We start from the raw sequence: 26,095 nt of genomic DNA, 5'->3' as shown, positions 1-26,095 counted from the left end.
ATATATTTTGTATTATGATTGGATAAGAGTAATTAATTATGGGTTATCCAATAAGGTTAGTCGACCTTTTGTTAATCCATGAAATCACTTACTGTATAGTCCAGTAAAGCGAGTGAATCTGCTGATAGAGCAGCCTTCAGTGACACATCTCCTGTTGCTGGGTTCACAACAAAGAAATTCTGTGCTGGATACACTCCAATTAATTCATAAACGAGCTCTTTCTGCAAATATACACAGATAATTTCAATAAGATTTGAAGAAATAGAAAACAGAAGTATTGAAATTTAATGTCAATCTGTCTCTATTTTTTTTTTTGACAAAAAGGGGGGGTTGAAGTTGTTATTTGCTGATCATTCAGTGGTCAATATTTGTAGAATAATCAGAACCAGAAAAAACTTCAACAATATAAATTTATCATGAAGATTCTGTAAAATTGAGTCAACCATAAAAAATGATATGCCTTTGAAACAGACTGATATTTGGAATAGAAATATTATCAGGTGGCAAAATAAAAATTAAATTTCAAACTGCATAAATCTAGTTTCTATAATGCAGGAACATAAATACACAAAACACTTTTCCTAATATGACAAATATTGGAATTAATGAAACAAAAATAAATGGATGCATGGTATACACATATTTTGAGTTGTACTTTTAATATGAATGCGTTAAATCAACGTCAGTTCTTACTGTGAAGTAATATCATATGCAATGTGACATAGAAAATTTACGGGAAAGTGCACAAATTCAAAAGTCGTCTATTACCTTAAGATCTGGGTCTGTAGCATTGACTCGGTAGAAATTAACATTCATTGCTTGGTCAAATCTGATTTCTGTGTTAAATGTTGAATCTGTAAACCTTGGTGGTATGTCTGCCGCCTCACGGAGGATCAGTATCTGAACAGTGGCATTAGCAGCTTGACCACGACCATCCATAACTTGAACAATCATCTAATCAAGGAAGATATTATAAATAAATCAATATAGAATATCATATGACTGTTTTAATTGGGGTTGGGGTACTTCATGTCAGTTTCTCTATAAGACTATTTTCTCTATTTTTTATTTATTTTGTCCATTATTCTTTTAGAGAATATTTTTCTCTTTATTTTTATTTTTCTTTTCTTTATTAAGTTATTTTTTTGCAATTATTCTCTAATTTGTAAACCTCATCCATCCCATCTGATTTTTTCTATATCATCACAGCATCAAGGATAGGCCTCTTAACTTCCCTCTATTTTGATATTTTCCTAAGAATTTATTTACTTAAGATTTGAGTCACAGTGCTATAATATTGTTATACCAACTAATTTTTGCTAGTGATTCATTTACATGACTTTGTTTTTTTTCTTAAATTGATCAATAGGTGTGTTTTTGGAAAGTCAGTGATAATGTGACTTTGATACTTGCATCATTTTTATTGACAATATTGATCATTGGAGTTAAGAGGTTATTTATTATTGATTTTTTATACATATTAAAAAAACATGTAGATATGGTCAGTGGTGATACATGTACTTACATTATAAGTATTGACAGGTGTCGAGTCAGAGGTCAGCGGTTGTTTGTTAACAATCACTCCTGTACTTGGGTCTATGAAGAAGATGTCCATACCATTGCTAGTAGCCTGTACTATCTCATAGGTCAAGGTATCCTATAAATAGAAAAAAGAATGACATACATTTATATATTTTTTAATTTCATTGGAAAAGAATTCAAATTAGAAAAACAAAATTAAGATACTGTGGATTCATTTATTTGCCTGGGTATCAATTTTCATGGATTGCTGAAAACTTGCATTTTCATGGATATTTAATTTTGTGGTTTTGCAAATCTCTCTTTACAAAGCCTATTGAAAATATGTTATTCGTTGAACGTTTGAATACATTTGAAATCATGGTTCACCTCTACCCACGAAAATTGGTATCTAATGAAAAATAATGAATCCACAGTAACATATTTTTGAAAATACTTGTTGTCTGCCTTAAAAAAAATCTAATCAATGTCAATAAAATGCTTTATTCTGTTGATTTTTTTATTGTGTATATTAATGATCTTGTTGTTATTTTTTATTTTCATTTTGTTATGTTGTGTCACATACTATAAATATGTAGTTTTATGGCAATAAAGATTTGAATTGTTGATTTTTAATGAGATATCTCACTTTATTATGTGTAGCCAGTCAAGGTCGTTTAATACTTCCATCATCAACTGTATTATGCATTTTTAAAATGGTGTTATTTGTAGATAATTTAGAATGCTTCAATTTTTTTCTTTCAAATATCAGCTATTATATAGATCTTGAGAGTGCAAAATTATCCCATTTGGTTTTTTTTTTATAGATAATTTAAAATGCTAAAAAAAATTATTTCTCAAATATCAGTTATTATACATATCTGGAGAGTGCAAAATTATCCCAATAGCTTTTTTATCCTATTTTCTCTACTCTAATTGTTTTCCCCATTTTCTAAATAATTTGTCCATTATTCACCATTCTGTAAACCCCATTCAGACCCCCACTTATTAGTAAAAATAATGTACCTTGTCTTGATCTACTGCATCAATATCAACAATTTCTGATCCAACAGTAGTATTCTCTCGTATCTGTACAAAGTAGTTAGATGAAGGCTGGAACTGAGGAGCATTAGGATTCCTATTGATGGTGATAGTAACATCAGCTGTCGCTCTAAGATCGGGGATCTGTGAGTCATAGGCAACCACTTTCAGCTGGAAAAAAAATAAATTTGAGACATCATTTTTACTTTAATATTTTCTACAATAAAATATCCGTCCACTTTTTGAAATTCCATGTGTACATATTTTTATTACTAAAAACTTTGCATAGAATATTAAATTTATCTAAACTGTACATTTTACTTTTTAATAATTCTTATAATTCATCTATTGTATATCTGCATTTGTTTTACATATAACTTAACTTACTTTGAAGGATCAAAGATTTTTTTTTTTTGGAGTTACCACAATTTCATGGATGCAGGAAATTGTACTTTGTTAATATCTGATTTTGTGGTAAGGCCTGAATTTTGTTCACATTCTAGCATACAAAAATTTGTACATTATTAAACATTCAAATTTGCAGTTCACTTCTCCCAAAGATAATTGGTATACCAGGAAAAAAAATTATGAATTCATAATATTTGTTTTACATGTAACTTAGTAAGTGTAATGGAAAAAAGATTGAGGAATTTATACATTGTCTATCTCTGATTGTTTTACATGTAAATTGACTAATTTATAGGATCCAAGATTGAGAAATTTATGCATTGTCTATCTTTTTTTGCTTTAAATGTAAGCTAACTTACCGTGTAGGTTCCTAGATTCAGGACATCATTTCTCACGTCTCTCTTTACTGTAATTGTACCGTTAGTGGATTCAACAGTAAAGTAATCTGGAGCAGGATACACACCAATGGCTTCATAAACCATTGAGCCCTGAAAATATTAAATTAAAAAATTTACAAAATTGAATATAAAATTAAGAAACATGCTTTCTGTAACTTTTAAACAGATCACCATTTTTTGTAAGAAATAAGAGTCTGAATCAAATTTGTTTATAATATAACTATGCATAGATAAGGTTACATAAATGTTTGCTATTTAGAAACAAACAGGGTTTCAAATAAACGTATTTACATTTTTGGTATTCTTCTGAATTTTGTCCCTGAATGACCTTTAATTAGATCTACTCTGAATAAACTTCTGACGTTGAGCAACAATCACTTTTAAGTGTGACGTCAAATGTTTTGAGTTGTGATGTCAATGTTTACGGGAACCTGTGTGATTTTACTTAATGGCGGCAAAATTTGCATACAAATGTAAATATGTCTTTGACACAAAATAATGTATTATCTTAACATCTCCCTCATATGTCAAAAAGAGCAAAGCTGTGCCTCTGTGAATGTATAAACATGTTAAGGAATATTATCTCAATTTGTGAGAATTTGTGAGAATTATTCCTAATTCACCATTTCAGAATCTAATGCATTCTGGGTAGTATTTTCAAAAGTGTTTCTCAAAACATAATGATTGGTTAAAAACATCCTAAACAATGGAAATTTAACCAATCATGAGATATTATTTTCATTTTGGGTACTAACAATGAAATTACCCACAATCCTTTAGTTTTAGAAACAGTCAATTCCTACCCTTTATATCAATAATATCAAACTATACCTTGAGGTCATTATCCACAGCATTAGTATTTACAACGAAATCTCCAACAGGTCGTGATTCCTCCATCTGAACTGAATATGCCGATGGATTAAACTGTGGTTGAGAATCGAAATCCATTGTGACGGAAATTGTACTAGTTCCTGTCTTTTCATTCACACGCCTCTGATCCCGTGCATAGACTGTCAGTACAAAACTAGCGGGAGGTGTTGGTGAGGTCAAAAGTTTACGTAGATACAAAACACCTGTGTCTGTATCATAGCTAAAGTATGACATAGTTGGCACAGAAGATATAACAGAATATCTTGGAATGTCCTACAAAAAAAAAAAAAAAAAAATCTTTACAAAAGTAATGTTATCATCACACAATAACTGTTTTTCCATTGATTCGTTGTTATCCATTTGTTTGATGTGTTTGAGAATTTGTTTTAGTCATTTGTCTTGAGACTTTACCTCAGAGGTCGGTATTTTTATATTTTACTTTTAACTACTTTTAAACTTTTTATTACCGTAACAATTATATTTCCAGAGATGTAGGGTAGGGTTTGTGTTGCTCAGCCTAGTTTTTCTGTGTTTTGTTAAAAGACTTGTTGTTACATTATATTATTTTTAAAAAATAGCGTCTTTAGTTTTAATTCCAAAGTTTTGATAGTTCCCTTCATATATTTGGCCTTTGTTTATTAGTTTACCATGAATTATCCAGATACTGTGGATTCATTATTTTTCGTTGAATAACAATTTTCGTGGATTTAATAGGTACAGATAAACCACAAATTTAAATGTTCAACGAATTACAAATTTTCCATAGACTTGTATGCAGACATTTGAAAAACAACAAATTAAATATCCACGAAAGAGTAAGTTTTCCTCAATCCACGAAAATTGATACCCACGAAAATAAATGAATCCACAATATTATCAATTTTCTAAAAATATAAATTATATTAAAAATTGACTTACTCCATCAGCATCAGTGGCTGTTGTATTAACCACCATGAAATTGTATGGCGAGTTCTGATCCAAAGTTACACGGTATGGTACCTCGGAGAATCGTGGTGGGCTTGGATTACGTGTTACAACTATCGTCACATCTGCAGTAGATCTATAAATACTTTCACCACTGTCATATGCTACAACTTGGAACTGAAAAAATCAAAACAAATCATACAATTCAGTTATGAAATCTAATTAATGTAGAAAAGGTTAACCTTTCCAGAAGTTTTCCCCACAATAATAAGAATCAACCTTGTTAAGAAACACAGGAATCATTTGTTATGGAAAACATCCTTCATTATTATATATTTAACCCAGCTGCATTTTTGTGCCTGCCCCAAGTCAGGAAACTCTGGCCTTTTTTATCTTTTTAATTTTGGTTTATTATATGTTTCAGAGTTTAGTGTGACAACCGTTTTCGCAGAAGTAGTATACATTTTCATTTAGGGTCAGTTGAACCCCACCTTTGGGTGCTCCTTGGTTAGTGTTGATGTCTCTTTGACACATTCCCAATTTCCATTCTCGATTTCATTTACCAAGTTATTTATGACCAGCAACTAAAACACAAACAGATCTCTATGAGTATCATGTTATTTGCGACTAAGTCACTTATAAAAGATTACCTTATATTCAGTGGCTAAGTCATTAACAGAAGATTACCTTATATGCAGTGGCTAAGTCATTAACAGAAGATTACCTTATATTCAGTGGCTAAGTCATTAACAGAAGATTACCTTATATTCAGTGGCTAAGTCATCTTTTACACTCTTGGCCAATGTTATTTCACCAGAGGATGAATTCATGGAGAAATATTCGCTGCCTGGTGTTACCACAGCATATACAACAGTACCCTGAAAACAACAAAGATTTGTTTTGTAAGTTTTTGAAAATATTAATAAATCACACATAAACAACAAAATATAACCAAAATTACTGTTTTTAACAACACCCAGAGAGATTGATTTTTCTTGAAGATATTAGAGACATAGAATATATGAAAGACCTTAGACAGATTATAGAATAAGAACAAAAGAGAAGTATTTTGCTTGTAGAAATATAAAGATGACACATATATAGATAGATTATAGAATGAGATAAAAAAGATGATTTTTTCTTGTAGAGATATAAAGATGACAAAAGAATAATTTTTTGTATTTATATTTGAATCATGCAACATTTATGTATCAACACTTTTTTTTATATAATAGCTGCATTGGGGTCTAAACTAATATCTAAAGCTATGATATACATTTGATATCACCATGGCAACATGCTCAACTATCCTGTAAGCTAAGTGGGTGAACAAAATGGATTTGGATGTTGTAATTCTTAAGTTATATTTTACATAACATTAAAAAAAATATGGGAAAATATATATATGCATACCATATTTTTTAATAACAGTCTGTTCTAACATTTGTATTGATAAATCCATATATTAAATATGACTTTTTATAATTTATTTTTTTATCCTGCAATAAAACTTATGTTATATTCCAAATAAAGGTGTATGCTCAAATAAAGGCTTAAGGTGGCATGCTCATAAAATAAGTCACTAGAAATTGACACGCTATTGGTTAAGTACCTCCTTGAAAGCCAAAAGCCAAGACAATTAACTTTCCCCAAAATAATACAATTCTTATTATTGTGATAATCATTCAGTTGTCTTATTTGCATTAATAAAAACATCCCAATATATTCTGAATACATAGATTTTTTTTTTATTGAATTGCAGGATAAAAACTATGCGCATTATTGGAAAATATCAAATTATATTGTACAGCATCAGAAACAGGAGTTAAGAGTTTTAGCATACATTGCATTCTTTCCTGTCTCTTTAGCTGGTACAATTAATTCTAAATTTTCCAAGAATGTATATCATACTGTACATATACATCAGATACTGCTGAAAAAGGGGAGATAATTCTGGTTACAATTTGTCAACTATTTTAAATAGATACTATCATGAACTTACATTAGGCTAAAAAACAAAATGGCACATAGAATTAAACAGTAGAAAAGAAATACTTTCAATGCATGCAACACTTAACACTTTCATGCATGTCTATACACAAATATGAGCTCATGTAAATATCCATGGCATTTAACATTTGTAAAGTTTGGGACAAAAACTAACTTCTTCTTAGAAGGACAGTCAATTCTGGATCAAAAACTAACATCTACTTGGAAGGAAAACACTTCTGGGACAGAAACATACTTGAACTTCAAATGGCAATCAATTCTAGGAAAGAACTTCAAAGCCTTTTATAGCTGACTATGCAGTATGGGCTTTGCTCATTGTTGTAGGCCATACAGTGACCTATAGTTGTTAGTTTCTGTGTCATTTGGTCTCTTGTGGAGAGTTGTTTCTTAAGCAATCATACCACATCTTCTTTTTTATACTCACTTCTGCTTGGAAGGACAGTCAATTTTTGATTCATAGTGTATAATGATTGTTCATATTGAAAAATGATAAAGTTTCTTTGCAGCTAAATTTTCTATTTGACTGATACTGTTGTTGAAACAGCTAAGCAGTTAATTTTTAAAAGTGTTACTTAAATATAAATAGAAATGCAGTTGCGTAATGTCTTTTTGTTTAACATTTATATGGAAATTCTGTCATCTTCATAATCTGAAAATATCACTGTCAGATGATACTGATGATAACTATTTAGTGGTCATTAATTCTTACAATAACCACCAGACATAAATTGCATATAAAATGCAAAACCTAAATAGAATGTTTTTTTTTTATTTAACGTTCCAGAATCCTGTCAGCATAATCTTATGGTCATGGATGATTGCATGAAGGTTATGTTAACCTTGGAACAAAATATTTCAGAGTGTCACATACCATGACCTCTGCTTTATACAACAATTGTCAATTCTGAAATTATTGTGATGTCTTTATTATTGCGAAAAATGTGACAGGGTTATAATTGCAACAGTTAAAACTGGCATTTTGAAATTTTTTATATGAATTAAACAGGATTTTTCACCATATTGCAAAAGTTGACAAAATCGCAATAATAAATGCACTTAATAATTTCTGAATTCACAGTACATAAATTACATGTCATATAATAAAAAAATAACTTCATACAACAACAAAATCAAGAGTAAAACATTTTTTGGTTAAATTCACAAAATCAACATTTGTAAGTTAACATTTTCAACAAATTACCCATTACCTCAACAAATTACAATACTTTGATCAGAGGTTATTCTTTGAAATTTCATGAGGCATTATAATTTGAATTTGAGGCTATTGGACTTTCTGGCATCTCTCTTTTTGCTTCCATTTGATTATAAATTTCTGAATTGATGTCTTGGCTTCCTTGTTTGTCAGAATATTAAGGAAATAAAAGTTGAAAAAAAAAGTTTTACGAAAGCTATAAAAGGAGTATGAAAGTGGCCGCATCCGTGTTCATCCTCAACCTTTATATATTTTATGTATTATCATCAAATACAACTGACATTTCAATATTAAGGATGAACACGAATGCAGCCACTTTCGTTTTACACGGAAACCGTCTAAAATTTAACTAAAATGCTAGAATTGTGAAGATTTCAGTAATTTAGCATGACTTAATGGTGCTAGTACCCAATATATGTGCATTGTATTGTCAAAAACAGCACATATTTGTGTAGCAGAAGCATTCTACTGTTCAATAAATAACTAAAAGTTTACATTTTAACAATTTTGTAAATCTGCTATATTTTGGGGCCAAAAAGGGGTCTTACTGGACCTACTCCTTTATTCATTTCTAACTCCAATATTCATATTGGAGACTGTTTATGAAAAAGAAAAAAAACCTTCCAAATATTTATCAGAATCATTTTTTGTAATAAGAATTTTACCATTAAATTCAGTTGACAAGAGCAAAAGCTCAACCTCTAAACGGATTACCTCTGATCATGAAATTGTAAGCAATGTAACAAACAAAACTATCAACAATGAACAAGGTCGAGGCGACCTTTATCAAACCTATATCTGCTTACCGACTATAAATAGAATACAATAACTTATTATATTGCTGATATATTGAGAAGATTCTGCATAAAATGGCTTATTTGGAGAATAAGTTCTGCATTTAGTACTAAATGCTACTTGGATAAAATTTAAGAGAATTTGAACACATTTTGAAATAGAATCCTGAATCAATATAAAATTGTCCAAGAACAATCTAATTGAAATATCTTATTTCCATCCTTTACTGAAAAGAATATACCCCAGCTCTATTTTTCTTATTGTTTTATAGATACTTTTAATATCCTGGTTGTGATAATGATATACACCTTCAAAGTTTGAAGCCCAAATTTATCATATTGACATAATAATTCTTTTAACAGAAAGAAGAACCTAGCATTGTCAAATCCTTGTTAAAAAAGCGTAGACACAAGATTTGTTTTTTAATTAGACTGGTCTTGGTAATTCATAAAATTTTATAAGTCTACAGTAATCTAATGAAAATAACCTTGCCATAAATGAACTTTAAACTAACAGTGCCTTATATGACAGCTGTTTTCGTGTACAGTTCAAGAAGATAAAAAAATGCATTGTCTATATCATTAAGAGTTAAAAAATTTGGTTCCTGGAATCTTAAATGATGAATAACCCAATAAGGTGGATTCAGACTTTGTGAAAACCTTCCCAAATTTTTTCTGCTGTTACTAAAAGTTACTGATTTTTTTTTTATAATTTTACTGTTTAATGTTTGAAAATAACAACCTTAAAAAAAAATCTATCTGGGTCATTAACTACATTCATACAGTAATAAAAGAAAGTGTTATTCTGAAATAGTGAAATTTCATAAATTGATAAATTCAAATCATGTAATTTAACATCAATCCAATTTCTTATGCAAATTCTAAAAAGATGTTGGACTTTTCTTTTATTTCTTATTGTACTCTGAGGCCCCTCATGGGGGGGTCCTAGTAATCACATAATCACCATTTTTTTGCCAATATAATCACATAATCATTAAATATTTGCTTATCTTTAGTAATCAAATAATCATAAACTAAAAATACAGTCCTAGGTAATCAAATAATCATGAAATATTTGGCTTAATAATCAAATAATCATTAAAAAAACGGCCAAGTAATCACATAATCAAAAACCCCATGAGGGCCCTCTACTCTATAGCCTGCAACCCCGTCTGGCAGGTTCAATTTTGGAGAATAAAACTGTGGACTATACAAGCCTGTATATCTGTAGTGAAATGTCTTAAATTGATAAAATCAAATAATTCAATTTTAACACTTCTTATGCAAAGTAAAAAAAGGCTGGATTTTTTTACCAGACACAACTAGTTAATCTATTTTATAACTTACCAATTTGTTGGCATCATTGGCAGTAACAACTATTACAGAATCACCAACAGCTTTATTCTCCTCAATGATCTGCGTGTACTGGTTCCTGGTGAATATTGGTGGCTGTCCAGTACGATCAACTGTCAGGGTAACAATAGTATTGATACACCTCACAGGGCTGCCGTTATCACAAGCTTGTACAGTTACCTGGTAAAAAAAACCATAAAGTAATGTAATTTTTCATATCCTTTATCTAACTTGCACAATTTATGGTACAATATCTTTTAATTATATGAATTATGATTAATTGATTTTAAAAGCCCCACACTTTATAAGTTGTGCATGTTTTGTTTATCTCCCAAAAGACACTAAAACAGGCTTCGTGTTGAAAACCATACTTTGACCTATAATGATTTACTGTTACAAATTGTGACTAGGTTGGAGAGTTGTCTCATTGGCAGTCAAACCACATCTTCTTATATCTATTTTAACATTGGTAACATATCACATCTAAACTGAAAAATACTTAGAATTGAAGTTTTCTTTTATACTATTTCTTACATGTTCTGTTTTGTTAGAATTGTTAGAGAACACAACTGTAAAGAAAAGTTTCAATTTTTCTGTTTACTAATCTCATTTTTGCACAAATAAATGAATACACATAGATAGTTACATCTGGCCTTTATTAGTCTTGTATGATTTTTAATTTTAGTTCATTTATATATTTTGGAGTTTAGTATGACATTGATTATCATTGAGCTAGTACACATTTTTGTTTAGGGGCCAGCTGAAGCCCGCCTCCAGGTGCAGGATTTTCTCGCTGTGTTCAAAGACCAATTGGTGGCCTTCTGCTCTTTGGTCAGGTTGTTGTCTCTTTGACACATTCCTTATTTCCATTCTCAATATTATTGACCTTATACCGCCATGTGACCTTATACCACCATGATTTGGTTAATTCAGTTTTCCTCTTATTGGTTTGCTATGCGATTAGGTGAATCCAATTTAAATAGTGATTGATTTGCTATAGGATTTACAAATCCAGCCTGACTTGTGATTGATTTTGCTATAGGATTTGCAAATCCAGTTGAACTTGTGATTTGCAAAAGGATTTAACAAATCCAGCTTAACTGGTGTTTGATATGCTATGGGATTGGCAAAACTGACTTGACTCATGATTGACTTGCTATGAAATTTTGCAAATCTAGCTTGATATATGATACATTCATGATTTGCTACGGTATTTGGCAAATCCAGCTAGCTTGTAACTGATTTCCTATGCAGTTTTGCCAATACAGTTAAATCACATGACAAAGTTTAATTCTGATAGATCATTTCAGAAAGATAGATGTTTTTTACATAATTTTGTAAATTCAGATTAGACTCACAAAATAAAACAAATCACTGCAAACATTACTCGGCCAACCAAGTCTCCTCCCTCCCTAGCTAAACAAAAACAGATACTTACAAAGAATCTCTGAATATCAGTATTCAGTAAGGATTTAGACAGTTTCATCTGACCAGTTACATCGTCAATGAAGAAATAATCTGACGGTCCAGCATTCAGTGCTCTTTCAAGTGTCTCATTAGCAATACCATAGCGAATAGAGTCCTACAATAAAAGACAAAAAAATCTATAGTTATGATAAAAATCAAAATAAACAGTTCTCAGAATTTGATGTAAAGACATAACAAGAAAATGAACAACAATAATTATTATATTTATATTGTATAATTTCTCTAAACATGTTGGTTAAAAAATTTAAGAATCACAACTTTAAGTGTAGGGTTCAATTTTACAGAAGGGTAAAGATTTCTTAAGTGATATGTCAGGGCCTTAGGCTAATTTAACACAAATGAATATTCTTATTTGAGAAAAAATTATTGAGGCACCATGGGTGCATGATCCATGTTATGATTTGTTATAGAAGATATAAATTTATGGGTTTCTACTAATTGTTTGGTTTTGGTGATGAGAAGATTGTAAAATTTTGCACTAGGGCTCAAATCATATTGTCTATTAAAAGATTCTATCACCTTTTATATCGGACAGACAGACACCTTTACGACATTTATCACGTAAGCTAAGTTCAATTCTTAACAACTTGGCTAAAAATGAATGAAAAACATTTATCATGTAAGCTAAGTTCAATTCTTAACAACTTGGTTAAAAATGAATGAAAAATATATTAGAAAAAATCGATTAAAAATCAAGGAAACCCCAAAAAGGACAGAAATTAAACATTAGAGATAAAACCGTAGCTAATTCCTATTAAAACATTGTCCTTCAATTTTAAAAATATCTTCTTAAAAAAGTTATTCTTACATCAGGATCTTTGTCTGTAGCCTGGACTTTGATGACATCTGAAAACACTGGAGCATCTTCACGGACATCTGCAGAATAATTTGGCAAACCCCATTCTGGAAGATTAGGGTTTCGTAATACTGTGACCTGCACAAGGGCTTTCCCGCTTGTTGTTGGCCTTAATGTGTCATAGGCTTCAACAGTGAGCTGTAAAGAAATAAGTTTTTGATATAATTAAAGCTTTCGATTACTGTGGAATCATCATTGATACTTGGGGTACCAATTTTTGTGGATTTTTTCAATTCTAAATTTTCAACGAAGAAATCATTCCCATAATATAGACTTGTTTCTCTAACATTTGTAAAACCACAAAGTCAAATATCCACCAAAATACAATTTTATTTTAGCGACTAAAATTGAAGTCATAAAAAAAATATCAGTAAATAAAAAAAAATAAAAAAATCAACAGTATGTAGTTATTTCAATATAGTTTATTCAACCTGGATTTGGAAGAAGCAATTGGAAAAAAGTTTTCCAAACTTCCTTGCAGATTATTATTTATTTTATTATATGTAGTACCGTGGATTCGTTTACTTTCGAGGACAAATTTGTTTCTTTATTTACAATATATATCTAATAAAGAATTCATGGTTCATTTAAGATAAAGACAAATTTTAATTTTCATGCACGAGATACACGCTATTAAAATCCATCTAAAACAAGTTTCTATTGTAAGAAATACCTACATTATATATATCTGCCGATGTATCTCCCCTGACATTTCTGATAATGGACACTTGACCATTGACTGGATTGACTCCAAACAAACTCGGAGCTGGGTACTCTCCAACTACTATGTATCTGATTACTCCCTGTAACAAACATGTAAATCAAATAAATAATATATATTACGTAAAAGCTCAATGAGCCTAAATTGCTAACCTTGCAAAAATATGCAACATCTAAATCTAACCAAATAGGATTGTCATAAGATTTATCTGTATCCACTTGAAATTGGTAAAATCCTTAAAGGATACTAACCCCAATACCGCAAATTAATTTTAGTTTTCTTTAAATGTAATTCAGGATAATCGATATTTCTAACTAGGATGTACCTATTTTCAAATAACTTTTCTACATGAAACCACAAAATATATTCATACACACATGTCATAAATTTGCTGAATTCATCAAAGTCCAGCTATTAATTATACACATATAAAATTTCTTGAAATCACATAGTCGGCTGGTATTTTGTAAAATTCAGGACCTTTTTCAGGATGTCAGGATATAGCAATATCAAAAAAAGAAACCAGGATACAGTCACTTACCTGTCTGTCATTATCTGAAGCCTGGACTGTTACTATTATGTCGTTCACTGGTCTGTTCTCATTGATAGTTACAGGGTAAACAAGTTGTGTAAATGTTGGCACACTAAGGTCCCTTATAACATTGATGATAACATTGACAGTGGCCAGGTTCTTGCCGTCTGAGGCTTGGGCAACCATCTGAAAAAATAACAAAATTAATGTAAATAGAAAATATCTTAAGGCTTTGTAATATTACACCCTTAACAAACTAGCGACAGTGATATTGTCCCAAATGCCCAACATATAAAACAAAGGTTTCTTTTCTGTAGAGTTTTGATGAAGCCTGTGCAACTGTGATTGATATCAGTATGATTGTCATTGAGAACATACTTATGTATTTAAAACCTTTTAACATCCATTTCTTATAAAGTAGGACTTTAATGCAATAAGCACAGTCACTTTTAATCGATATTCAAAACTGATCAAAGAAGTTTTATCTAATTTAACATTAGCTGAGAGTCGCCTTTGGATGCGGGATTTTCTCGCTGCATTGAAGACCCATTGGTGGCCTTTGGCTTTTATCTGCTCTTTAGTTTGTTGTCTCTTTTAAATACATTTTTGCCCCTGTCCCAAGTCAGGAGCCTCTGGCCTTTGTTAGTCTTGTATTTTTTTAATTTTAGTTTCTTGTGTACAATTCGGAAATTAGTATGGCGTTCATTATCACTGAACTAGTATATATTTGTTTAGGGGCCAGCTGAAGGACGCCTCCGGGTGCGGGAATGTCTCGCTACATTGAAGACCTGTTAGTGACCTTCTGCTGTTGTTTTTTCTATGGTCGGATTGTTGTCTCTTTGACACATTCCCCATTTCCATTCTCAATTTTATCTCTATTTCAATTATATTTTTTTTCTTTCTAACTTACTGCTTAACGGACAACTTACAGTGTAACTTGTGACAGTATCTGAGGTCAAAACATTCTGAACAAAAACAATGCCTGTATCTGGATCTAAGGTGAAGAAATCGTTGGCTGTTGTTGTTGAGATTACAGTATAACGTAGTTTATCCTGAAAATGAATAGAATACATTTTGAAATTGTTGTAGTTCACTTAAACATTGTTTTCAATTTAGAGGTATTTAATAAATTTTATTTTGATAAGCAGTTCTTTATTTTTGAAATTGACAATATAAAAATATCAACTATTAAGAAAAGTTCTATGAGAGAAACAAAGAAGGCAGGAAAGACCTGTATCGTCAAGCAATAAATGCCCCTTTATTCAACAGTTGGCTTAAACGAGCTTATATACTTTATAGTCATACGATATTTATTTAGTAAGTTGAAGTTAATTTATACAAAAAACTAATAAAAATTACTGTTTCTAATTTCAACCAACACCTACATTAAGTATTAATGTTATTCTTCAAATAACAGTACTGTAGTTGAAGAGTTGCCACCGTCAATTGTAGATTTGCCGTTCGCAAATGCAGTTTTACTGGCGACGCGTAGCGGAGACAGTAAAACGGAGATTTGCGACCGTCAAATCAAAAGTGATGGTGGCAACTCTTCAACTACAGTACTGTTATTCCAATTCTAATGCATTACAAATTACAAAAAGAAAAATACGACAAAATTTGAAAAAATGTCTTTATTTGTCAAATTAAAAAAAATCGGCGAAACTTCATGAATGATTTTGGCACGAAGACGTCATGGCTAAACGTGACGTCATACAAATGAAAACTTACAAACTGGAGGTTATTACGTTACCTGTACGCTTCAAATTCGGATAAAATTACATTAAAACGGCGAATTTGAGGTACATGTTGTTTTATTTTCGATTATATAGTAGTAATCGAACATTTGTTGACTCATCAATTCAAAATGGCGGGTCCCTCCTTAGTTACGCCTGGTCAACTGTGGATTTGACGGCAACTTTTAGCCAATGAAAAAAATTGTTACATCCAAATTGCATTAGAATGAGGTATCTCTTCACTATCCTCAAATAAATAAAATTGAGAATAGAAACAATACTTACGCCATCACTGTCAGTTGCATTTAGTCTAATGACAGCCACACCCACTTGTGTTGTTTCATTAATCGTTGTTTCAAATTGCAGGCGTGTAAATATAGGTTGGTTTTCATTTCTCGTCACAGTGATGTTAACAATATCTTGTGCAAAGTCATTAGGATATATCGAATCCCAGGCTCTAACTCTTAACTACAATGAGAGAAAAAGTTCTTAATGAAATTCATATACAGTCGACTCTCATTATCTGAAAGTCAGCCAGACCAGAGAAATATTTCGAGATACACGTAGTTCGACTCAAACAAAAAACAGAAGTTTGACAGAACAGGGGACACAACTCTTGCTTAGCTTGGTAAAGCTAAAATAAATCCGGGTGAATATGGGAAGGGGATCGATATTCCGTTATTCAGGTCGTTTATAGTTGACAAAATTGTTTATTCTCGGACACAAGAGATTTTAGAAAATATAGATTTCTCTTCATTTTGTTTTATCTCATTCTTTCTTTTCAAAAGAAAATACAACAAGATTTTCGCCGATTGAGTAGTTTTTAGGTGATCATCAACGGAAGTCATAATCCTTACTTTATACACACCCAAGCTCATTAGTGTAAATCACAATTAATTGTTTTGTAAACATTTTAAATACTTTTTCATGAACAATAACAATGTATCACTAATTATTTATAAAAATTCTATAAAAGATAATCTTAGGTAAACACTGGTCGAAATAGCATGTCATAAATCAATACAGTGGTCAGTGACTGAAAACTCTAACGAAAGGCTTAGCATACCTTTAGACAGTGTATTGGTTCAGATAAATATTGATGTCTTAGCTAAAATGTGATTGCTTTATTGGTTGGTGTTTAATGTCACTTTCATCACTTTGATGCACTTTTGTGGCAGCCAATTTTTTAAGGAGGCCAAAAAAAATATATGACTGTTTCCTGACCGACCCTGACTCAAAGCCCCTGACCCTAGATCTTTTTATTCAATTCCGGAAAAAAAATCGTTTCCGTATTTTACTATACCCAAACAATGAAAATGGCTGCTCCCAGCACAAATGTGCTACAAAAAATGTTGGCACTGGGAGGATTATTCAATTAAAGCTTCTTTAAAGAGATTAAATTATTTTAGGGTACAGTACCCTAACCAAACATGACATTTAACCATCTGCAAATCTGACAGGGATAATAAAAAAAAAAAAAAAAAAAAAAAAAAAAAAAAAAAAAAAAAAATCCCGACCTACCGACCCTGATTTTTTTGCCTTGGCAGCAGGAAACAGACATATATTTTTTTTTGGCCTGATAGAGGAAGCTATAGTGCTAGAAGATAGAGAACTACAAACCTTCAGTAGGAAAACTAACAATCTTATAATTTTGAAATGGAGGTCCTTAATTTTTAAGGAAACTATCCCTCATTCATTTCTAAAATGCCTAAAAAGAAACAGAAGTATCAATTGTTCTGTACAGAAGCCCTGAAAATAAGAATGTTTTCTGGATACTTAAATAGTATTTAGAACTTACAATGTAATTTGTGGAATCTTCATTCTTCAAATCATTCTGCAGGACAATTCTTCCTGCAGGAACGCCAAGAGAGTTTGCCAGTTTGAAAAAGTATGGGGCAGAAATATCTCCAAATATTCCATATGTCATTGTACCCTGTAATAAACAAAAATAGGATAAATATATTGTACAGTGAACAGTTACTAGTACAGGTCAGAATATTTTTTACTGGACATTCACAAGTTTGTTAGTGTTAAACTTGCATTTGGACCAGAGATTTTCCTTTTTCTTTTTATCTACATTCTACATGTAGAGAAAAAACATAATTTTTGGAAAAACACAAATTTTTGTTGCTCTTAACATATTTTTCTTCAGGTAAACCAAATAAAATAGGATTTGGATGCTAAATATATATTATACAATTGTGTATCAAAACTAATATTATTATAGAACAACCAGAACTGTCTGAAGTTACAAGTTATTGAAACCAAGTTGCTGATACTTATTGAATCATCAATATTATACTAGAGTAAATGATTAGAGCTATTCCATTAAAATGTTTGTGGGAGGATAGAAAAGGAAGTTAAATTACTGAGTGGGTTTTGGGTCTTTTTTCAGTTTGCAACTATTAACATTATGCAAAATTATCTAAAAAATAGTTCTTGGTTGTAGGGATATTTTTAAAGTCCTTTCCTACCCTCCCACTCACTAATCAATGGAATAGCCCTAAATATATCCTACCCTGATGTCATTATCAATGGCTGACAGTGTGAACACTGATGTCGACAGGAGAGAGTTTTCTGACAATGTCCTGGTATATGGTAGACCTTGGAACTGAGGTGATTGCTCGTTACGATTAACGTTAATAGTCACATCACCAGTGGCATCCTTTTCAAAGTCTAGTTTCTGGTCCCGAACTCTCACTTTCATCTACAAGAAAGGAAAAGAATTTTTTTTAAAGATAAATTTTTAGAAATTATTTGAAATTGTAAATGTAGAAAAATTAATATGTAATTAGGACAGGTAATATTTTCAGCATAAAAAAATATATTGAATAAATCCATTTACTCAAAACATGTCCTACATCTTCAAAATATTGTTTTTAATTTGAACCTTTCAATTATAAATGTCTTTCTTACCTAAAGAAAAAAAAACAGCATTTGACTTTTTTTTGCTAAACATTAAAAATTATTAAATCAATGAACAATATTACCATTTACTATCTAATTATGAAATAAAAGATGTCTGACAAAATGAATGCCCCCACTAATCTTTGCATTATCAATTGTACAGTCTGAAAGATAAAAGATTAGAGGGTAACACGCAATGCCCCTGTCACTATGGGAGTGTCATAAAAAGTTTAGAAATAAAATTGTACATTGTAAACTTTGGCTTTTGTAGTATCTGTCTGAAGGTCTTTTGAAACAGTGATGAGTCCGTTATCTGGATTGATACTGAAGTACTGGAGTGCCCTAGCTGATTCCATTGATCCATCGCTGAACAATACATATCGTAAAGGATCCTGTAATAGAAACATTGTATTACAATCCTGAAAAACATACATGTTATTGTAATCCTGAAACACATACATTGTATTACAATTCTGAATTAGATACATTGTATTACAATTCATTTATGGTAAAGTTATGTAAAGTCCTTCAGATTTTTTACCTATAAAAGTAAAAATGCATTGCAATATAAATGAATAAAAAAAAAATTGTTTCCATTAACAGTGTTTATATATGTAACACTTCAACCATAAATTCAAATCAACTCCCAGCTCCATAATTGCTGCTATTAAATATATACCTGATCACTATCTGTGGCTGTGATATTGAGGATGTTAGAGCTGACGGGTACGTACTCCCAAATAGTTGTGGAGAATGATACAGGTGCCAGTACAGGAGGGTGTGGATTATGTACGACATCTATTGTTACTGTTGCCGTGGCAGTTTTACCCAAGGATCCTGGATCGTAGGCTGTCACTTTCAACTAAAAAAGAAGCATTTTAAATTAAAACACCACTTGCAGTGAACTAAAGTAATGTATGTAAACTACATAATAATGATAAATAACATATATCTATTTATCAAAGTTGTACAAATCGAACATGTAAAATGCTGTTTGTTTAAAGTAAAAACGTGTTTAGTAAATTATAGTAAGGTCGGTTCGAGTGGGATATTGAGTTCATGGACGAGTGAACTCAGGTGGTTTAAAGTCATTCGAGCCATTGCAGTCAAAGTGTACAGTAACAATTTGCAAAATAGATAATATTATTATTCATATTATTTATTTTCATATTTGTGGACCACAAGTATGAGGAAACCAGTACAAGCTGTTTAACAGCTATATATTCATATGAACTTTCAACAATATTATACTCATATTTATAATAAAATGTGCGCTTGTCTCTGCAGGTGGCGTCTCCCATGTAAGAGTTTGTGGTTATTTGATAAATATTTTATGTTCGTTTGAGTTTACGAATTAGAATTTAAAGTGTGTGAAACATAAGTTAATGAGACAGTATTGTGTGGAGACTTTTGTTTGTGTTATGTTAATTTGTAGATTTATTCTAAGATTTTAACTGTACTTTTTTAGAGTAAGTAATTTCTATCTTGTTTAGGCTCCTGACTTGGTGCCTTGATTGTTTTATGGCATCCACGCTTTGTTGGAATGCCCAACAGAGAATCATGACCGTAAGTGCAGATAAAGGTAAAGATGCAATTGAGGCCTTGTGAACTATGATAACACAGCATTTTCTTTTCTATAATTAAACGTACACTGTATCTGGTTTCAACATCTTTCTTCAGATCATTCCTTACATAAATACCACCAGTAGAACTGTTGACAGCAAAGTAATATGGACTTTGGAGATCTCCTGCTATACCATACACAAAAGGTTGCTGAAAAACAAAAACAAAATTATTTTGAATAGTATAGTGAGAAAAGTCCTATTAACAATTTGATTCTGATATTACACATTTTTAAACAAATTACTTCTCTTTGTCAATCAAAGACTGGTTCTATGCCAGACGAAATATGCTTTTGCCCACTAAAAGTATGATATGTTGAAATATTAATCAGTGTTTTAAATATTAAAGTTTTATTGAAAAATAACTTCTGGTACCCAAAGTATTTAGCTTAACAACAAACTTAATATTATTAATTGATTTGAAGAACTTAGTTTACACACATTATGCACATATACATTTGTCCTTTCTGCTAGCACTCCATTGTCAATAAAAATTAATATTCCTCCTAAGGGAGACAACCAAGAAAGGGATCTCTAATTACAGGATTTATTAAGGAAATTGGCAAACAGACTATTAGCTATCATTCCTCATGAATAAAATAAACAGATCACTTAAAAAACAGATAAAACAAAAAGTTGCAAGGGACTTTGTGCAAACTCATCAGACAATGCCAAAAAATCCCAAATATGAGTTGTTTAACTATATCATATAGAATGCATTTCTTGTCTTTAGTGTTGAGGACAATGAATATTTTCAAATAAGAATGGATATCTAACAATTTATTATCTGTATAACCTTTTATTGACTTATTTTAAAGTAAGATATTTCAGTCATTCTTTAAACTCTGAATAATCACTGCATGCTCTAGAATATCAAAATCAGTAAGCATTTTAACCAAAATGTTCAGTTTCTCTATTAAGTACTAGATTTTAATAAAGTCGACCAACTTTTGGTTATAAATATAGAACACAAACCTTTCTATCGCTATCAGTAGCTGTCACTACAAGGAGAGGTGGATTTTGTTTGTTGACTGGTGACGTTTCATCAATCTGTAGATAGTATGATGTTGGGATGAAGGTTGGTGCAGCATCCCGTATAACATTGATGTTGACACCACATGAAGCTGTACTTCCTCCTGTGTCTGTTGCAATTACATTAAACTGAAATAAAAATTGATAAAAACTTCATGTCAATGTTACAATGTATTCTACTTTAATAATTGATTTTTTAAACTCTTTCTTTTCAAGAGGAAGGGTATTTGGCAAACAAAATTTGGAACAGATTAAGTTTTATCTTTTAAGGCTGCAAAAGCAGAATAAAAAAAACTAGATATCATTGAGATGGGAGCCATCTCTGTGGGCCCCGCTGTCAATAACGTGGGGTAAATAAGTTGTATGGATAATCTGATATGAAGCATTATTTGAAGTTATTACATAGTCTCATGTGTGATTTTGATCTAAGATTTTAAGTTAAAACTGATAAATATTCTCATCTTACTTTCATAGTATAATAGTGATATGACTGCATGATGTGAACTCATTGATTACTACTCTAAGGTGACTTCTGGATATATGGATTGATGTTTGAACAATATGTTTAAAGGTGCTGCCCAATTGATATTTGTCACATATTTTTAGAATTATGCCTTCAATATATTATGACCCACCAAGTATAAAGTATGAAATATTAATGGTTCTCGAGAGGTAGAGCGGACACAATTTGTTAAGAACAACGAACAGATGGACAGACCGACAGACTGATCTTAGACCTAGGATGCATACATTATGACACATTCTCTTGTGTTGGTTAATATATATGTTAAGTTGAAAATGTTTGTCAGGTATAAAGTATGAAATAATAACAGCTGTCCTCTCAAAATATAATGTGGATCAAATTTGTTAGCGATGGACAGACCAACAGACAGACAGACCTTTGACCTAGGAAGTGGTACATATATCATGACACACCCTCTGGTGTTGGTTAAAATAGATGTCAAGTATAATATTTGAAATCATAACGGTTTTCAAGATATAGAGCGGACACAATCTTCACCACAGGACACAGGGTTGTCAACTGAAACCAAAGTTTTTTTGACGTTGACCTTTGACCTAGGAAGTTGTACATACATCATGACACGCCCTCTGGTGGTGGTTAAAATGTATGACAAGTATATACTTTGGAATCATAACGATTATCTAGATATGGAGCGGACACGATCTTCACCACAGGACACAGGATTGTCAACTCGAAACCAAAGTTTTTGACCTTGACCTTTGACCTAGGAAGTTGTACATACATCATGACACACCCTCTGGTGGTTGTTAAAATGGATGTCAAGTATAAACTTTGAAATCATAATGGTTATCTAGATATGGAGCGGACACGATCTTCACCACAGGACACGGGGTTGTCAACTGAAACCAAAGTTTTTGACCTTGACCTTTGACCTAGGAAGTTGTACATACAACATGACACACCCTCTGGTGTTGGTTAATAATCATGTTAAGTATTAAGTATGAAATCATAACGGTTCTCTAGATATGGAGCGGACACGAAAGTGTTACGGACGGACGGACAGACGGACGGACGGACAGACTGATCACTATAGGGCGACCCGCCGTCGGCGGGGCCCTAATTAAAACTATCGGCTATATTCTTTTAAAAATTTTGATATATTGGAACAAATATCCATCATTTAATAACTTATATTAACAAATATCTAAATGTGCTAAGTGGTTGTCTTAATGTTTGTATTGTTTTGGCCATCTTCAATGTGATTATCACAGTAAAATGTGCAATTTCTTTGCAAAATTCATTTTATAGATATTGATATTACTCCATGGCTTTGTTCTTCAATTCACAGTTGAGGTGTGATTGTCACTTAACAAAGAATAAGGCTTAAGGGCATACAATACAGTTTTGAACCTGTATTTAAAGTTGATGAAAATTTGCATATAGGCTTTTTTTCACCTGATTAAATCAAATATGTAATAAAATATATACCTTCATGTGCTACTTTTTGAAAAAAATGAGGTCGAAATTTTTTATATTTGCTCAAAATTCAGATTTGTGGCCGTATTTTCTTTTTCAAAAGAAAGACATAACTTTTTTGTTTTAAAAGATAAACACAAATTGTTTTTTGTTAAATAATTTGTTATTTCTGTATTTTTTAAGTATCATAAAAATGTATGCATTTTTTATTCAGACATAACTCATATTTATCAAATGGTCATGAATTGAGAAAAAATCGTCATTTTTTGCTGTATATTTATCAAAATTAAAAAAATAGCACTATTTACAGTTTTATAAAATTTGGTCCACATAATCTCCATGCAAAATGAAACAAAATGTCGTTTTAAAAAATAGGGGTCCATGCACTCATTTACAAATGAAATCAGTTGGAATGATAAAAATCAGTCGAAAAATGCATCTTTTCCCAATATGTCACAGTTTGACATCGCGAAAATAACATTTGACGTTAGCAACGTCATTACCTCCCCTGTAACTGTATCGTATGCCCTTAAACCATTGCTAAAAGCAAGGTGAGAGTTTTGCTCCATGTTGTAGGGTCACTGTGACTTTGAGATGAAGAACAGCAATAACATATCAGTTCCTTTGTTTTTGTGTTTTTTTTCTGCCCATACATACTGATTTAGTGTCATGGATGGATAACCCTTACCCTTTCTTCTCTATTCTAAATATTAAGCTGCATATAAACTTACCACAAAGCTATTTTGAGTTGTAGTTGTAAACAATCTTTTCAGAGTGATGACACCATTTTCTGGGTTGATATATAAGAAGTTCCTTTCTGTAGCATCAGTTGTAGCTGCATCAAAGCTATAGGTCAGTTTATCCTGCAAGTAAAAAAAATACATTTCTGAAATTATTCACGTACATTTAGAGACTACAATTGGAAGAGAAGTTTATAAAATTTAATTAGGAATATTTCAGAGAGCCACACTTCTGACAACATATTTTTATTTTCTTCTTATTTTTGGTTCAAATTTTAAACAGTAAAATGCTTTTCTTTCCTAACATTTTGTATGAAAAATGCAGACAATCTTTTCCCACCAAAAGTGGATTTTAAAATGCATGTGTTTCAAAAACAAGAAATACACCTGGCTTTATTTTTCAGATTATTTTGATGTACTGTCAATCCCTAGTTGAACAAAACATCATTTACAGAAAATGTTGTTTTGAAATTCAGGCATTGACCATCCGTAAAAATTGTTTCTGATTTAACTCACCCCATCATCATCAGTCGCATTTACATCAATTACAAGCTCTCCTAGTGCAGTGTTTTCTGGTGGAGTAGACTGGAAAGTCGCAAGATCACAAGTTGGCGTACTTGGATTACGGTTTACGGTAAAAGTGACTGTACCAGTGGCTCTGTCGGTTGGATACATACTATCATAAACAACTAGTTCAAGCTGTCAAAAAATACAACAAATTATTGTTACATGCTGCTGTTTATCCATTCAATTTTGCAAAAACAAAATAATCTTGGTATTTTTAAAGGCATCTAGATTCAGATACTGTAAATTCAGAAAGTATTGTGTGCATTTATTATTGCAATTTTGTCATTTAAGACTAAAATGCGATTTTAATTTTTGCAATATTCAGAAAAATCTTGTTTTATTCATAGAAAAAAATGTCAAAATGCGAGTTTAAATTATTGTGATTATCACCCTGTCGCATTTTCACAATATTAAATTCATCGCAATAATTTCTGAATTTACTGTATAACATTTCCTGCTGGCAAATATTGTTATTATTAAGGGAATGAAAATTCTGAATTTGTTTCACATTAGGATTGTGGCTTTAGCTGTGTGGTTGTTCTCCATTTTCTGTCATTGCATAGATTAGTTTGTGCTGCTTCACATGTACTTTTAAAATTACTTTTAGCCCTTTCTTAATATACTAAGGATGGGATAAAGCAATTGTGCATGTAAGATATCAAATTCACACTCTATCAGCAGGAAAATGTTAAAAAGCTAATATAACACTCAACTTCCATGTTCCTTTCTATAAATTAAAAGAAAACTTGAGTTCTGTGAATTAATTTATCTTTATCGGTATCAATTTTTGTGAATTAAAGAACTTGTATTTTCATAGATATTTGATTTCACAGTTTTGACTTCAAGCCTACATACTAGCTTATAAATTTGTACTTTCTTAAACCTGGAAAACTCCAATACAGGGTTCACCGTTACCCCCAAAATTTGGTATCCCATAAATAACAATGAATCCACAGTATGTACTTACCCTGTATGGATTAGTCTGTAAAGCATCCTCTGTTAAAGGTCTTGATGCTGTCACTATTCCAGATGTCATGTTTACATCAAAGAACGATGGAGCAGGATACATGCCAATTTTTTCAAATTGCAACATTCCCTAAAAAACATTAATTTTTAAGATTTTAAACAGTAAAATGTCTTTTTGCACACATACCAATTACAAATTTACTAATTATAAATAGAAAAAAATCATTTAATTTTGTAAAAGTTTACTTAAGACATACCTTCATTTCTTATTAATCAAATTTCAATCAATGTTTTTAAATGAAAAAATAAAAAATATGTCTTGTGTATTTCCCCATAAAAAACCTGAATTTAATATAAAACATTTTCAAATGGAACTGAAACTAGTTTAGTGGAGAAATATTACACTGGCACATCGAAACAATATATATCTATTATATAAGCT

At 31.2% G+C, this 26,095-nt stretch overlaps 1 protein-coding gene across 1 annotated transcript in view; it reads right to left on the bottom strand.

The window, feature by feature from the left end:
- LOC139489809 (uncharacterized) overlaps positions 1-26,095 on the bottom strand; it is a 204,321-nt gene that overhangs the window by 71,691 nt on the left and 106,535 nt on the right. Inside the window, exons 104-127 of the mRNA XM_071276656.1 lie at positions 25,655-25,783; positions 24,637-24,819; positions 24,112-24,243; positions 21,364-21,549; positions 20,417-20,539; positions 19,446-19,628; positions 19,015-19,158; positions 18,378-18,566; positions 17,658-17,792; positions 16,145-16,327; positions 15,056-15,178; positions 14,136-14,312; positions 13,551-13,676; positions 12,826-13,011; positions 11,968-12,111; positions 10,524-10,709; positions 5,921-6,037; positions 5,154-5,336; positions 4,197-4,508; positions 3,327-3,455; positions 2,545-2,730; positions 1,526-1,657; positions 769-954; positions 93-221 (exon numbers count right to left, since the gene is read on the bottom strand). Coding sequence (XP_071132757.1) covers positions 93-221; positions 769-954; positions 1,526-1,657; positions 2,545-2,730; positions 3,327-3,455; positions 4,197-4,508; positions 5,154-5,336; positions 5,921-6,037; positions 10,524-10,709; positions 11,968-12,111; positions 12,826-13,011; positions 13,551-13,676; positions 14,136-14,312; positions 15,056-15,178; positions 16,145-16,327; positions 17,658-17,792; positions 18,378-18,566; positions 19,015-19,158; positions 19,446-19,628; positions 20,417-20,539; positions 21,364-21,549; positions 24,112-24,243; positions 24,637-24,819; positions 25,655-25,783 — 3,903 coding nt within the window. The remainder of the gene's footprint in view (positions 1-92; positions 222-768; positions 955-1,525; positions 1,658-2,544; positions 2,731-3,326; positions 3,456-4,196; positions 4,509-5,153; positions 5,337-5,920; positions 6,038-10,523; positions 10,710-11,967; positions 12,112-12,825; positions 13,012-13,550; positions 13,677-14,135; positions 14,313-15,055; positions 15,179-16,144; positions 16,328-17,657; positions 17,793-18,377; positions 18,567-19,014; positions 19,159-19,445; positions 19,629-20,416; positions 20,540-21,363; positions 21,550-24,111; positions 24,244-24,636; positions 24,820-25,654; positions 25,784-26,095) is intronic.

The sequence above is a fragment of the Mytilus edulis genome, chromosome 9, assembly GCF_963676685.1.
Source record: "Mytilus edulis chromosome 9, xbMytEdul2.2, whole genome shotgun sequence".
NCBI classification, from domain to species: domain Eukaryota; kingdom Metazoa; phylum Mollusca; class Bivalvia; order Mytilida; family Mytilidae; genus Mytilus; species Mytilus edulis.
Note: the sequence above shows the minus strand (reverse complement) of the source record. Positions and strands in the feature narration are given on the sequence as shown.